This window comes from Lithobates pipiens, unplaced genomic scaffold (genome assembly GCF_037356315.1).
Source record: "Lithobates pipiens isolate NorthernLeopardFrog02 unplaced genomic scaffold, aLitPip1_a1.2 Scaffold_18, whole genome shotgun sequence".
NCBI lineage: Eukaryota > Metazoa > Chordata > Amphibia > Anura > Ranidae > Lithobates > Lithobates pipiens.
In genome coordinates, this window is record NW_027507758.1 from 654247427 (window position 1) to 654264025 (window position 16599).

Genomic DNA, 16599 nt, shown 5'->3' on the forward strand with positions numbered 1-16599 from the left:
AAAAAAGGAGTAAATTGTGGAGAAACAAGACTGGGGAATGTATAATAGAGGTCCCACTGTAATTAAAATAAAAGGACTGATGGGAGGTATCTGTAAGAACAGTACAAAGATGATGTAAATTAAAGCAGCAAGTTTGTATTGCACATAGAAGGTTGCTACAACACTTGGACCTTTGGAAACTTGTGGAATAAGCAGAAATAATTCTCCAGAGAGCCTGGCAAAGATTATACCAAGACATCTTGTCTAAAAGTCTTTTTTTTTTTATGATGGAAGATGGCAAACTCATGGTGGCCTAGATCCTAGGTACCCAACTGGTGGGTCGAGACCCCAAATGGAAGATTGCAAACTCATGGTGACTTTAGAGCCTAGGTAACCAACTAGTGGGTCGAGACCCCAAATGGAAGATGGCAAACTCATGGTGACTTTAGAGCCTAGGTAACCAACTGGTGGGTCGAGACCCCCAAATGGAAGATGGCAAACTCGTGGTGACTTTAGAGCCTAGGTAACCAACTGGTGGGTTGAGACCCCAAATGGAAGATGGCAAACTCATGGTGACTTTAGAGCCTAGGTAACCAACTGGTGGGTCGAGACCCCAAATGGAAGATGGCAAACTCATGGTGGCCTAGAGCCTAGGTAACCAACTGGTGGGTCGAGACCCCCAAATGGAAGATGGCAAACTCATAGTGACTTTAGAGCCTAGGTAACCAACTGGTGGGTCGAGACCCCAAATGAAAGATGGCAAACTCATGGTGACTTTAGAGCCTAGGTAACCAACTGGTGGGTCGAGACCCCCAAATGGAAGATGGCAAACTCATGGTGACTTTAGAGCCTAGGCAACCAACTGGTGGGTCGAGACCCCAAATGGAAGATGGCAAACTCATGGTGACTTTAGAGCCTAGGTAACCAACTGGTGGGTCGAGACCCCCAAATGGAAGATGGCAAACTCATGGTGACTTTAGAGCCTAGGTAACCAACTGGTGGGTCGAGACCCCAAATGGAAGATGGCAAACTCATGGTGGCCTAGAGCCTAGGTAACCAACTGGTGGGTCGAGACCCCCAAATGGAAGATGGCAAACTCATGGTGACTTTAGAGCCTAGGTAACCAACTGGTGGGTCGAGACCCCAAATGGAAGATGGCAAACTCATGGTGACTTTAGAGCCTAGGTAACCAACTGGTGGGTCGAGACCCCCAAATGGAAAATGGCAAACTCATGGTGGCCTAGAGCCTAGTTAAAGACACCGGTAGGTCGAGACTCCAAATTTGTTTCCAAAGATAAAGTTTTAGGGTCTCGATGAAAACCTTGACATTTGTGAGGTGTCAGAAAATGGTACCCTGACTTTTGGGATCACAACATAAAAATTTGACCAGTTTGGCTTAGAAGACAGGAGTTATAGGCAGACTGTGTTCCTGCTCCTCTTAACCAGGGGTCTCCAAACTTTGTAAACAAAGGGAAAGTTTTTTTTTTGTTCTTCAGACTTTAGGGGGGGGGGGGGGTGGACTGTGGCCAGGCATTAATGGGAGTAAACGTCACGTTTGGTATTAGGTGGAGGAATCATGCCCCATCATTGGTATCTTTGGGAGGAATAGTGCCCCACCCCCATTGTTGGTATCATTGAGAGGAATAGTGCCCCATTGTTGATGTCAGTTGGCAGAATAATGTCTCATATTAGTGGGAGGGATAGCGCCCCCAAGAGTCATATAAAAGCAAGCAAAGGGGCACATCTGGCTACCCCGCCCACCCCCCCCCCCCCCCCCGGGCCGCAGTTTGGAGACCACTGCTCTTAACTCAAGGCAAGAATCTATGTGAATGTGAATGAAGATAACATTTCTGGATGGAGCCATAACAATAAAAAAAGGACAATATTTGGTCTGGTAGTTTCACATTTCAGGGGCCCTTTGACAACCTGAACATATCCCTCCACATTCCTGCTGTTATAGCATGTTGGTCCAGCAGGCAAGAGAAGAATGCAATGTTTGCACCTTCCTCTGTCCTGCCTTGTGACCCCTTTTCTACTAATCAGAGTTATCTTTAAATGGGGTGTCCCACAGCAGGAACCAGAAGTTGACTTTGGTTTTGAGTTGTACTTCAAGTTACTTGAGACCTGGTAACCCTGTTGAATCAGTATCTACCCCCGAAAAAATAGGGGGGGGGAAACCTTTCAGGCCATTTCCACAGTTACAAATGTGGTCAGAATATCCTCATTTAAACAAGTGGCAACACTACAATATCAAGGACACTTCTCTAGTATATAATTATGCCGTAAAGCACATAGATGCTAGATCTGACATTGGCCAAACCAAGTCCGACAGGAGAACGCAGAGATCTTTCTAACGTTAGCGTACGTCCAGCGGCAAAGCATACTTTTTAAAGCAGTCAATTGCACCGATTCAGTTCTAAAAAAACGCCAACACTAGATGCTTCTTTGGGCTGAACATGTCGGCATCCACATCGCTCAAACGCATCGCTTGCCTTCTCCAGACTGTGGTCAACCTTCAATATCTTTCTACTCCTCTTAAATATTTTTGGATTTATTTTCTTCAACGCTCTTCAAAGCTTTACTTCATAATAAAGAACTGACATATCTTTATTTCGCGTCCCAAACTTACGCCAACGAAAAACTATCAAGATCTAGGCTTCAATCGAGTCCTCCTACACTAATCAAAGACCTGAAAGCTTCCGCTGGCAAACGCCACCACTTGTCTTCAAAGTCCACCTCTCCCATTTCTCCTCTTCAAGTCCTCCCGATGACGGTACATCCAAGGTGTCAGTGCTGGTAGTAGATTAAACAGCGAAAGATAGAATAACTTGAGAAGGAGCGCTATTGCTCTTTTTTTTTGCTTTATTTTTTATTTTTGTGAGACTTTGAGCTGCTGAAGGCCGATTGGTCTATGATGAAGGTCCTGAGATTAATCCACGAGGCTTCTTTTAGTAGGCACAAGACGGTTCTTCGACAGGTACTATTGGGCTAATAGGCTTTATGGTGCTAAGGGAACGGAAGGCAAACATCGCCGGGTCATAGACGTAATGCGGAGGCTGGCGACCTCCACCGATACTCTACAGGGGAAGAAAAAAGAAAAATCGATTAAGAAGTAAAATAGACATGTATGTGCAAAAATAGCTAGGCAGTATTATAAAGAGACATAACCTGTTTCTTACAGTATATGAAAAAAATACACAATAAAGTTGTGGTAAAAAAAAAAATGCTCATATCGGAGTATAAGTTATGGAACTTTAAGTAGATTTTAAAGCTGAACTCCCTAAAACTATAAAAAATTACCCTTGCTCCCCCCCCACCCCCAGCAGCCAGTGCTCATTCCTTCTCTCTGATGCTCCAGATTGTTGGTGGGTCCTCACTGAATGAATGAATAATTTGTATGGCGCACAAAGTGAACTGAATCGCATCAAAGCATCACTCACCATGCAAGATTAAAGCTGAACTCCCTAAAACTATAAAAAATTACCCTTGCTCCCCCCACCCCCAGCAGCCAGTGCTCATGCCTTCTCTCTGATGCTCCAGATTGTTGGTGGGTCCTCAATGAATGAATGAATGAATAATTTGCATAGTGCACAAAGCGAACTGAATCGCATCAAGGCATCACTCACCATGCAAGATTAAAGCTGAACTCCCTAAAACTATAAAAAATTACCCTTGCCCCCCCCACCCCACCCCCAGCAGCCAGTGCTCGTTCCTTCTCTCTGATGCTCCAGATTGTTGGTGGGTCCTCACTGAATGAATGAATAATTTGTATGGCGCACAAAGCGAACTGAATCGCATCAAGGCATCACTCACCATGCAAGATTAAAGCTGAACTCCCTAAAACTATAAAAAATGACCCTTGCTCCCCCCACCCCAAGCAGCCAGTGCTCATTCCTTCTCTCTGATGCTCCAGATTGTTGGTGGGTCCTCACTGAATGAATGAATAATTTGTATGGCGCACAAAGCGAACTGAATCGCATCAAGGCATCACTCACCATGCATGATTAAAGCTGAACTCCCTAAAACTATCAAAAATTACCCTTGCTCCCCCCACCCCCATTAGCCAGTGCTCACTCCTTCTCTCTGATGCTCCAGATTGTTGGTGGGTCCTCACTGAATGAATGAATAATTTGTATGGTGCACAAAGTGAACTGAATCGCATCAAGGCATCACTCACCATGCAAGATTAAAGCTGAACTCCCTAAAACTATAAAAAATGACCCTTGCTCCCCCCACCCCCAGTAGCCAATGCTCATTCCTTCTCTCTGATGCTCCAGATTGTTGGTGGGTCCTCACTGAATGAATGAATAATTTGTATAGCGCACAAAGCGAACTGAATCGCATCAAGGCATCACTCACCATGCAAGATTATAGCTGAACTCCCTAAAACTATAAAAAATTACCCTTGCTCCCCCCCCCCCCCCACCCCGAGCAGCCAGTGCTCATTCCTTCTCTCTGATGCTCCAGATTGTTGGTGGGTCCTCACTGCATGAATGAATAATTTGCATAGCGCACAAAGCGAACTGAATCGCATGAAGGCATCACTCACCATGCAAGATTGCTGGCCCTGCATGGCGTGCGATGATGTCAGAACACCCGTGACCAATGAAACAGCTTTGAAGGACTGGTCACCAGCTTGGGCCAATGTACATATGTATACACATGATACCTGTATACCTGATAGTATCCCTCTAGAACAGCCTTTCTCAACCATTTCTACACAGAGAAACCCTTGAAATAATGTTCTGGTCTCAGGGAACGCCTGCTAAAATGACTATATCTACAATTTTTTGACACATTAGTGTGATGGCCAGTGGGAAGAATGTTCCTTACACTTGTGGTCATTGGGAGGAATTACCCCCCCTTACAGATAGCTAAATAAATCAATGATGTCAGTGGGAACTTATTTGAGGCACAGAAATTGTTCTTGGGAACCCCTAACAACCTCTGGAGGAACCCTAGGGTTCCACAAAGCCCTGGTTGAGAACCCCTTCTCTAGAAACTGATGTAGACACTGCTACTACAGGTCTACTACACTGCTACTCCAGTGACCTCCGCTAGCTTCCGGGTCCTGTGCCGAGTGGCTGCCCTGATGCATGGTGAACACAGGAGACCGGCCACTCGGTACGGGCATCATTTAGAGATAATTTTTTGCATTGGTTTCAATCTACGCAAAGTATTCTCTGACAAGCGGGGAGGCAGGGTAGTGACATCACATTCTCCACCTGGACTAGTCAGAGAATGCTTTGTATTCATTTAATAAAAAGCCGCTCGGCGCGGTAACCGCAATAGTGGAAATCTGTGTGGTAGCGGTGCCGACCATAGTGATATCCAACTTCTAGAGCAGCCATTCTCAACCATGGTTTCTGTGGAACCCTAGGGTTCCTCCAGAGGTGGCAAGGGGTTCCCTGAGCTGTGGCTGATTTACTTGCTGTTTTGATGGCGCCTACATAGTTCTGAGCCAATGTCATTTGGAGGAGCCAGTGGTATGACACCAATGATCTTTATAGCTCTTTGTAAGGGCATTCTTCTCAACGACCACCATAGCAAGGGGCATTGTTCCCACTGACCCCCAATGAATGGGTTTTTATCAGGGGTTCCCCCAATAACTGGAGATTATTTTAAGGGTTCCCCTGGGGTAAAAAATGTTGAGAAAGGCTTTTCTAGAGGAATCCCACAGGTATGGCCCAAGCTGGGCCAACGTAACTATGTAAAAATATCCATATTACCATACCTAGATATCTAAACGCTTGACCCCTTGCAGTGTAGGGGTAGCCCCAATACAACGGTCATTTGTTTTTGCTTTTCCTGGAATTCAGCCCTAAAGTGAATCTGTGCATTGTCTATGGAGGTCAGGGTCTCTTTGATTCAGACCTCCTGAGACTTTCCGATAAGCTGCTAGAAGTTAAAAAGAAGGCCGGTATTGGATATGGGTCACCAGAGTCATGGCATGCACAGGACTATGGACTCCTCCTATGGCAGTGCTGATGACATGAACTGACATAGGTATCCATACCTGCAAAAACACATTTGTAGAAAGTTTTTATTACCTTACCAAAAATAGAGCCCCGAGTTGACCAAAGCCTAGGAGTGTGCGCAGGTATGTCAGGAGTAAGGCAAGCATGTGATGTACTCAGTAGCTCTTTATGTGAAGTTGGGTCCTTTCTATCATATAAGTAGCAATTTATGATGGATCCTGCTGGACATTTATCTTCAGAGGCATGTTCCTTCCCTCCATTATTGGTCTGGCCCACTAGGTTATACAGCACACCATTGCCAGTTGTTATAATCAGCACATTGTTGGGGAAGGGGGGGGTCATAAAAATATGTTCAACATTGCTAAAAAGAAAAGAAATCTATTTGTACAACGGTGAGGTCAGTGCAGGAGAAGGAGCATTGTGTGACTTCTAAGAAGGCCAGCCAAAGTCCAGTGCAAAAAATAACTGCCACCGAGGACAAGCCCATTGTGTGGCTGCATTCGGAGTCTGGAGATCACACGGCCATCGCAATAGAAATATCATTTCACTGTAAAGAGTCTTCTTTGGTTTTTAGTTATAAAAAAAGCAGCTCAAGATTCTTTGACACAAAAATGCTACATGTGACTTTTCTGTAATACCAAAAACGTAACTTCATTGTGGGCATTTATTTTTAAGATGCCTCCAATCACTAGAGAGCGGTGACATCACTGGGAATGCAACGACATCACTAAGAATGGAGCCTATCCAATCACTAAAGAGAGGTGACATCACTGAGAATGCAGCCTATCCATTCACTAGAGAGCGGTGACATCACTGAGAATGCAGCCTATCCATTCACTAGAGAGCAGTGACATCACTGAGAATGCAGCCTATCCAATCACTAGAGAGCGGTGACATCACTGAGAATGCAGCCTATCCAATCACTAGAGAGTGATGACCTCACTGAGAATATAGCCTATCCATTCACTAGAGAGCGGTGACATCACTGAGAATGCAGCCTATCCAATCACTAGAGAGTGATGACATCACTGAGAATTCAGCCTATCCAATCACTAGAGAGCGATGACATCACTGAGAATGCAGCCTATCCAATCACTAGAGAGAGACGACATCGATGAGAATGCAGCCTATCCAATCACTAGAGAGAGACGACATTGATGAGAATGCAGCCTATACAATCACTAGAGAGCGGTGACATCACTGAGAATGCAGCCTATCCAATCACTAGATACAAGTTATTCAGTTTGCACAGATGCTCCAGTAAAATGAACTCACAGAACTTTCCGTATTTTCAGGGAAATCTTCTGTACTCTGTATGGTTTGAATTATACATAGTTACTCTGGGTGGGATTTGCTGTATTTATCATCGGAAAGGCCCATAAACAGAAGATCACAGTGATAAAGACACAGGAGGGAAATGCGGGGTAAATGGAACGCTTGGTAACATATACGGAACGCACTGAACTTGGACACCCAGCAACGGTCATTTACCGATCTGAACTATGCCTGGCTGTCAGATTGCCAAGACCGCCAAGCATCTGGTATTTTCAGGTGGCGGTCCGCCATAGAAGGCCACGTTTTCTTCTTCTTTGCAAAACTGGAATTTAGAATTGATATGGATGTGTGTTCCACCCCGCCCCCGCTGTCCGCAAGACTTTACATCTACCTGTCAGAGCCACGCCCCAGAGTTCCATCCCAGGGGCGTGGTGCAGGAAGTCTTGCCTGTCCTGTCAACTGGTCAACCCCTGATGGGTTGGTTACTGATAGGTTGGATCGGGCTTTGACAAAACGTGTAAGCCCTGTTCTAGGAGTGTCCTTCAACCTTCCCGCTTTTGGAGAGAACAGTCATTTGTCAGACCTCCCTCCTCGGAAAAGTAGTGCCCCATCATTGGTGTCAGTGTGAGGAATAGTGCCCCATCATTGGTATCAGTGGGAGGAATAGTGCCCCATCATTGGTGTCAGTGGGAGGAATAGTGCCCCATCATTGGTATCAGTGGGGGGAATAGTGCCCCATCATTGGTATCAGTGGGAGGAATAGTGCCCCATCATTGGTGTCAGTGGGAGGAATAGTGCCCCATCATTGGTGTCAGTGGGAGGAATAGTGCCCCATCATTGGTGTCAGTGGGAGGAATAGTGCCCCATCATTGGTATCAGTGGGAGGAATAGTGCCCCATCATTGGTGTCAGTGGGAGGAATAGTGCCCCATCATTGGTATCAGTGGGAGGAATAGTGCCCCATCATTGGTATCAGTGGGAGGAATAGTGCCCCATCATTGGTATCAGTGGGAGGAATAGTGCCCCATCATTGGTATCAGTGGGAGGAATAGTGCCCCATCATTGGTATCAGTGGGAGGAATAGTGCCCCATCATTGGTATCAGTGGGAGGAATAGTGCCCCATCATTGGTATCAGTGGGAGGAATAGCATTTTGCATCTGTGAAAGGAAAAGAGGGCTGGATAAAGGGAAGCAAAGAGCCCCATCCGGCTCCTGGGCCACAGTTTGGAGACCACTGCTCTGACAAACCTTTGCTGCTTCTAGTTATAGCTTTACCTCTACTACTATTTAAAAACCTGACCGAAGTTCTAACCCCGTACTGCTCACCCCCCCCCCCCCCAAAAAAATAACCTTTTGGCTTTAAGTCAAGCATCACGCAGAATGTTGGGTGTTGAAGACCTTTCTCTGCCATTGATCTTCTCTCCAATGCAACGTTCCCCGGCCACAGCTGTAAGCCGACTGCAGGGAAAGTTCTCCTTCTTGACGACAATTCTCCCCCCGCGTTGTTTTTTGAAGTCTGTGCCACGGGGCTGGCTTGGCAGCCCAACAATAGAACCTCCATTCTGTGAAAATGCCGGGTGCCAGAACACTTGTGTTTGATGTTTGAAGAACAGACCTGTAATTTAGAGCCAGGCAGCGCCCCGGGAAACGACCTTCAGCCGTACGGGAGGCCGGGCGATGGGTCTTTTTATATTACCGGCTTTTATTAAAACTGGAAGGGATATCCATGTCACCGGCTCATCTCCCCCCCCCTCCGTCCCATCTGCCCCCCCTCCATCCCATCTCCCCCCTTCCGTCCCATCTGCCCCCCTCTCCGTCCCATCTGCCCCCATCTCCCCCCCTCTCCGTCCCATCTACCCTCCCCTCCATCCCATCTGCCCCCATCTCCCCCCTCTCCGTCCCATCTGCCCCCCCCTCTGTCTCATCTGCCCCCCTCTCCGTCCCATCTCCCCCCCTCTCCGTCCCATCTGCCCCCCCTCCGTCCCATCTCCCCCCCCTCTCCATCCCATCTGCCCCCCCCCTCCGTCCCATCTCCCCCCGTCCCATCTGCCCCCCTCTCCGTCCAATCTCCCCACCCTCTCCGTCCCATCTCCCCTCCGTCCCATCTGCCCCCTTCCGTCCCATCTGCCCCCCTTCCGTCCCATCTCCCCCCGTCCCATCTCCGTCCCATCTCCCCCCCTCTCCGTCCCATCTGCCCCCCCCTCCGTCCCATCTCCCCCCGTCCCATCTGCCCCCCTCTCCGTCCAATCTCCCCACCCTCTCCGTCCCATCTCCCCTCCGTCCCATCTGCCCCCCTTCCGTCCCATCTGCCCCCCCTCCGTCCCATCTCCCCCCGTCCCATCTCCCCCCGTCCCATCTCCGCCCCATCTCCCCCCCTCTCCGTCCCCATCTCCCCTCCATCCCATCTGCCCCCCCCTCCGTCCCATCTGCCCCCATCTCCCCCCCTCTCCGTCCCATCTACCCTCCCCTCCATCCCATCTGCCCCCATCTCCCCCCTCTCCGTCCCATCTGCCCCCCTCTCCGTCCCATCTGCCCCCATCTCCCCCCCTCTCCGTCCCATCTACCCTCCCCTCCATCCCATCTGCCCCCATCTCCCCCCTCTCCGTCCCATCTGCCCCCCCCTCTGTCTCATCTGCCCCCCTCTCCGTCCCATCTCCCCCCCTCTCCGTCCCATCTGCCCCCCCCTCCGTCCCATCTCCCCCCCCTCTCCGTCCCATCTGCCCCCCCCTCCGTCCCATCTCCCCCCGTCCCATCTGCCCCCCTCTCTGTCCAATCTCCCCACCCTCTCCGTCCCATCTCCCCTCCGTCCCATCTGCCCCCTTCCGTCCCATCTGCCCCCCTTCCGTCCCATCTGCCCCCCCTCCGTCCCATCTCCCCCCGTCCCATCTCCCCCCGTCCCATCTCCCCCCGTCCCATCTCCCCCCGTCCCATCTGCCCCCCCCTCCGTCCCATCTCCCCCCGTCCCATCTGCCCCCCTCTCCGTCCAATCTCCCCACCCTCTCCGTCCCATCTCCCCTCCGTCCCATCTGCCCCCCTTCCGTCCCATCTGCCCCCCCTCCGTCCCATCTCCCCCCGTCCCATCTCCCCCCGTCCCATCTCCGTCCCATCTCCCCCCCTCTCCGTCCCCATCTCCCCTCCATCCCATCTGCCCCCCCCTCCGTCCCATCTGCCCCCTTCTCCATCCCATCTGCCCCCTTCTCCGTCCCATCTCCCCCCCTCTGTCCCATCTCCCCCCTCCCCCATCCATCCTACTAAATCTCAACTGGAATGGAGGCTGATTCACATCCTTTTCTTCAGCCTGAAGGTCGTACCATATGAGGGACCCTGGAGATGGAAAATGGCAACAACCTGCCAGTGATAAGATCCAATGGGCTACTCATCTATTTCTATGGAATCACTTCTTCACTGGCTGGGCCAGCAGGCGGTCTCGCCCTACCCCCCCCCCCCCACCCCCCCAGCTAGAGGGAGAGATTCGGCAGCATTCTGGGCCGGTGAGGGTTCCATTCCATAGTGGTAAGTGAAAGGCTCTACTGGGTTTGGGCTTGGCAATAACCCAACTTTCTTAATAAATAAACAAATAAATTAAAAAATAAGTGGCAAAAAACAACTAATGTCGCGTACACGCGGCCGGACTTTTCGACAGCAAAGGTGCGACGGAACGAATCCGTCGGACATTTCGATCCTGTGTGGGGCTCCATCAGACCTTTGCTGTCCAAAAATCTGACGGACTTTAGAAATCGAATGTGTTTCACATTTTTTCGCCCGAACTCCGTCGGACCCAGTTCCTATCGAGAAATCCGTTCATGTGTATGCTGGTCCGACGGACGGAAACCGACGCTAGGGCAGCTATTGGCTACTGGCTATGAACTTCCTTATTCTAGTCCGGTCGTACGTCATCACGTTCGAATCCGTCGGACTTTGGTGTGATTGTGTGTGGCCAAGTCCGTTCATTCGGAAAGTCCGTCGGGAAGACCACCAGACCTAGTCGGTCGGAAAGTCCGGTCGTGTCTACGCGGCATAAGTATCAATCTGCCAACAGGCCTCCGGCCTTCCCTTCAGTCTTGCAGAGCTACACAGGCTTGTAGGCAGGTGCAGCCTATTTTCTCCACTGTAGGTGGTGCTTAACCGCAGTGGCATTGTAGTTGGAGGGAAAGCCAAGAGGGGCATGGTTCCTCTATGGTTTCCTGGCTCAATCTGGAAGTTATCCGATTGGATGTTACCGCCCCATGTGACTTTGGCAGCCATGTTGGGTCAGGCAGAGCCTATTTAAGGCCCTGTGTCTCCAGGGCTTGGCCCGCATTCTGGGTGTGGGTAGTATAGGGACAACTCACCCGTCTGAAAGAGACCTTTAAATAGGAAGTAAACCCTGATGGGTTTACTTCTTCTTTGTCTCCCTGCAAAGGTAAAGCATAATGGACTACTATGAATTGTATAGCAGCCCAGTATGTGTCACTTCCCTGACACAGGAGCCAGCGATGTCACCGCTGTCCCCTGTAGTCCGGAGCCTCCATCTTCTTCCGGATGTCGCTGCTCCGGCCACTCACAGCGCTGGAGCAGCGATGACGCCACTCCCGCGCATGCGCACGGGAGCAGCGGCATGCTGCTAACGGCGATAGTGCGCCTGCGCTGTAGACAGCAGTGCCCGTCTTTTAGTAAATATCTCCTAAACCGTGTAAGAGAGCTTCCAAACAAGCAGGGAAAGAGCAGGGACACGCTATCCTTACTGGAAGCCTCCCTGCTTGAGCGCAGACTGGCCAGGCTGCATTCTATCCTTCGAGACAGATGCTGTGGGAGTTTCTGAGACCCGCCGCTACCCTGTCCTCTGCAAAATCCCGTGAGTGCACCCCAGGGCCCGGGGCCGGTTGTCTCCCCCCCCAGGTAAGTGTGTCTTTGGACTTTTACTACAACGCAGTTCTGCTTTTCAGGGCCGTCTTTAATATTGATTGGACCCCAGGCAAACATTTTATTGCCCCCCCCCCCCCCCATGCAATCTCACTCTCCTTTGCTCTGAGACTTAAAATCAGTTTACTGTATCAGATCAGGCAGCAATTGTGATTGGTTGCCAGCAGTTACAGCATATCATTACCGCTTACTGACTGGTTGCTAGAGGTTACAGCACACATTACGGCTCACTGATTAGTTGCTAGAGGTTACAGCTAATTATTTCTGCTTGTTATTAGTTTATAGAGATTACTGTACAGTAATACTGCTCACTGATTGGTAGAGGTTACAGCACATCATCAGCACATCATCTTCTCACTGCAGGGGGGCATGATATACATAGGAATGCCGCCTTTATTTACATATCAATGCCGCTGGCCACAGCTATTTGCTTACTAATGCCGCTGCTATTTACATATGAATGCCGGTTATTTACATGTAAACACAGGGCCTGCAGGCGAGTTATCCATACACAACAATAGGGCAGAGCTGGGCAGCATTAGTAGCAGCGCTTCACACTGAGATATCGGGACACAGCACAAGACTAAAACTTCAAGGGACAAGGAAATTTAAATTGGGATAGTTGGCAAGTAGGAGGCAGCTGCTTTGGGCCCCACAACAATGACAGGGCCCCTTTTGCCCTGCCTTAAAGACGGCCCTGCTGCTTTTGCATCTGTTCTCGGAGTGTTTAATGCCCCCGTACCACCCCACGGGCTCTGAAATAGCTTGCTTTCACCGCACACTGCGAGCTTCCCACAATGTGCGTTAGAAGCGGCAGCGAGTCAGATAGAACGTGCATCATTTCCTGGCTGGAGGATGTCCGGCATCAAGGGAGGCAAAATTATATACGCTGATTGAATTTCAACTTTAATGTAAACTTGTTGCAAACCCTGGCAAGTCGAACTAATGACAAAATTATAACCGGAGATTAAAGCGGGAGTTCGGCCTTTTTTTGGTTTTTAAAAGTCAGCAGCTACAAATACTGCAGCTGCTGACTTTTAAAATAAGGACACTTACCTGCCCAGCGCGCCCGCGATGTCGGCACCCGAAGCCGATCTCTTGATCGGCTCTTGGGTGCTGCCGCTGCCACCTTCGGTATGGAAATCAGGAAGTGAAGCCTTGCGGCTTCACGTCCCGGTTCCCTACTGCGCATGTGCGAGATGCGCTGCGCAATAAGGATGGTCCCCGCTGTCTCTGGGATCCGTGTGTTTCCCAGCAGACAGCGGGGGACCCGCAGGAAGTGGCGTAAATACCCCCAGAATCTGCGGCTATCTATGCCGGAAGTGGGTGCAAATACCTGTACTATACAGGTATCTGCACCCCCCTCCCCCTTGAAAGGTGCCAATTGTGGCACCAGAGGGGGGGGGGGGGTTCCAATGAGCGGAAGTTCCACTTTAGGGTGGAGCTCCGCTTTAACTTCAGTGGAAACTGCAAGTCGAACTTTTAGAAAATAGAAAAATTCTGCGTATATTCCCTTTAATTCCTCAGATTCCCTTTAAGTCGAGTGTCAGCAGGTGTCAGAATGATGTAACCTGCATGGAGGTGATCATGTGAGCAGCGCGGCGCTCCCTCTCAGTGGGCTCCCCACACCCCAGGGATGAGCTTGTTTACAGGTCTCCTGGTACAGAGGCGGCAATGCGTTTCCTGGCTGGGGACTGTAGGCAGGGAGGCGAGTAATGAGGGAAAATATCACAATCGCTTGTTATGTGGAGGGAGGGGGGGGTTACAAGAGCAAGACTTTCTCCCCCAGAGACGAGACATGGATGTCAGATGGCCGAACAACAAATTACGAAGAGCAAATTTATAGAGCCGTGTTTCCCCAGAGGTGTTGTCCTAGGAACTCTTCAATAAAGCCACCTTAAAGGGACCATAAAGTCATTATAAAACGGTTTATGGATGCAATTTACTAGTCTTTGCACCTTGCACGGTGAAATCAATGGAGAGAAGAGCAGGTACTACTGTGCAAGACTAAAGGGAAGTCCGGAGGTCAGATTTAAGAGATGCAAGGTGGACATTAGGAGACTTTAATATACTGGCTCAAGACCAAGAGAATTGGAAAGAAACCTTTTGACTCTGAGCTCAACTATATACTGAATTTTACCCTTTTGGAGGGTGTGAGTTGAGATTTGTGCCCGTTTTTAAGGTCAGGTACTGATTTTGGATGAGGAGACCTGGCTCCTATGTCAGGCCCCACGTTGGGCACCAGAAAAAAACACCCGGCTCGGCATTCCAGTTCACCCTAAAAGTGTTCAATAGAGTTGAAGTTAAGGCTTTGTACAGGACACTCAAGTTCCTCATCATCAAACTGGTCACACCATGTCTTTATGGCTTTGTACACAGGGGCACAGTCATGCTAGAACAGAAAAGGGTCTTCACTAAACTGTTACCACAAGGCTGGAAGGGCACGATTGTCTACAATGGCTTTGTAGAGGGGGGTTTACATACTGATACACTCCATTGCCCAAACTGCCTTGCCATATTACCATTTTCTGATAGGGTTATTTATTCATAAACCTCCCCAGTACAGGACTGATGTTGGATGAGAAGACCTGGCTTACATGTTGGGTCCCACATTGGACACCAAAAAAAAAAAAAAAAAAGACCTGGCTCACATCAGCGTGAGTCACCATATTCCAATGGACATCTTCTGTAACGTTGAAGCGGTTTTGAAAATTCTCCAAGACACTTCTTCAGTTCTAATGAGCGTTCCGAAAATCAAAAGGTTCTCATGTATTTAGGTCATGGTATATCCTAACAGTGGTTACTCCCTTTCAGCTGGGCATCTTCTGTAATGTTGAAGATGGTTCGTAGCTTGTCCAAGCCACTTGTTCAGTTCTAATGAGCATTAGGAAAACTGAAGGTTCTCATGTATCCAGGTCATGATATATTGAGTGGTAGCTGATCACATTCCTCTGGACTGGTTCTGTAATATTGAAAATGTTTCATGCCTTGTCCAATTTTCCTAACTCATTGGAACCAAAGAAGTGGCTTAAAGGTTCTCACATCTCCAAGTTATGATACATCGAGTGGTAGTTGGTCACATTCAACTGGATATGTTCTGTAATGTTGAGGGTATTTCATAGCTTCTCCAAGCCACTTATTCAAACCTAAAAAAAAGTAGCTTGGATAAGCTACAAAACATCTTCAACATTATAAAAGTTTCCCAGTTGAATGTGACCAACTACTACTCGATATGTTATGACCTGGAAATATGGGACCCATTTGATTTTCCCAACATTTATTAGAACCGAAGTAGTGGCTTGGAGAAGCTACAAAAGGCTTCAACATTATGGAACAAGTCCAATTAAAGGTGACTAACTACTATTAGTTATACCATGACCAGGACACATGAGAACCTTCCATTTTCCTAACACTCATTAGAACTGATTAAATGGTTTGGAGAAGCTACAAAATTCTTTAACATTAGGGAAGGAGTCCCGTTACAAAATGACTAACTACTACTAGTTATACCATGACCTGGATACATGAGGACCTTCCATTTTCTTAATACGTATTAAAACTGAAGAAATGGCTTGGAGAAGCTACAAGACACCTTCAACATTATAGAACAAGTCCAGTTAAAGGTGAAAAACTACTACTAATTATACCATGTTCTGGATACATGAGAAGCTTCCATTTTCCCAACACTCAATAGAACCAAAAAAGTGGCATGGAGAAGCTTCAAAAGTCTTAAACACTATGGAACACGTCCAGTTGAAGGCGACTAACTACTACTAGTTATACCATGGCCTTGATACAGGAGAACCTACATTTTCCCAACACTAATTAGAACTAAAGACGTGGCCTGGAGAAGCTGCAAAAAAAAGTCTTCAACATTACAGAACAAGTCCAGTTGAAGGTGATTAACTACTAGTTACACCATGACCTGGATACAGGAGAACCTTACATTTTCATAACACTAAAGCCTCATACACACGATAGGACTTTGTACAAACTTTCCCTTGGATTTTTGGAAAAAAGGGTGTCGGTCCTTAACTTGTATTGCATACACACAGCAGGACTTTTTCAGCCAACTTTTACCAAATCATGTGGTTTTTCTGCTCTTTACCGCCACCTTTGGTCAATTTCTGAATTGCTGTCTGACCTTTTGCATTGGTTCTGAGCATGCCTGTTTGTACTTTGTACAAAAGTCCTATGGTTTTCTGTGCACACGATCAGACTTTGCTCCATCTGACTTTTGTTGCCAGAAAGTTTGTCCGTTCGCACGGCCAACAAAAGTCAGATGAAAACCAAAAAAGTTTGTCCGATGGAGCGTACACACGGTCGGATGTTGCTCCAAAACAGCTAACTTGCACGTTTGTTGTCAAAAAGTCTGATCGTGTGTATGGGCCTTAATGCCGCGTACACACGATCGAATTGTCCGGTGGAATTGGTCCGGCAAACAATCCGCCGGACTTTATAACAAA

At 48.4% G+C, this 16599-nt stretch overlaps 1 protein-coding gene across 1 annotated transcript in view; it reads right to left on the minus strand.

Annotated features, from left to right (window-relative positions):
• Window positions 1-596: 596 nt before the first annotated feature.
• The window catches only part of LOC143989336 (uncharacterized), a 92297-nt gene continuing 76294 nt past the window's right edge, over window positions 597-16599 (minus strand). Inside the window, exon 5 of the mRNA XM_077489424.1 lies at window positions 597-3056. Coding sequence (XP_077345550.1) covers window positions 2928-3056 — 129 coding nt within the window. The 3' untranslated portion in view covers window positions 597-2927. The remainder of the gene's footprint in view (window positions 3057-16599) is intronic.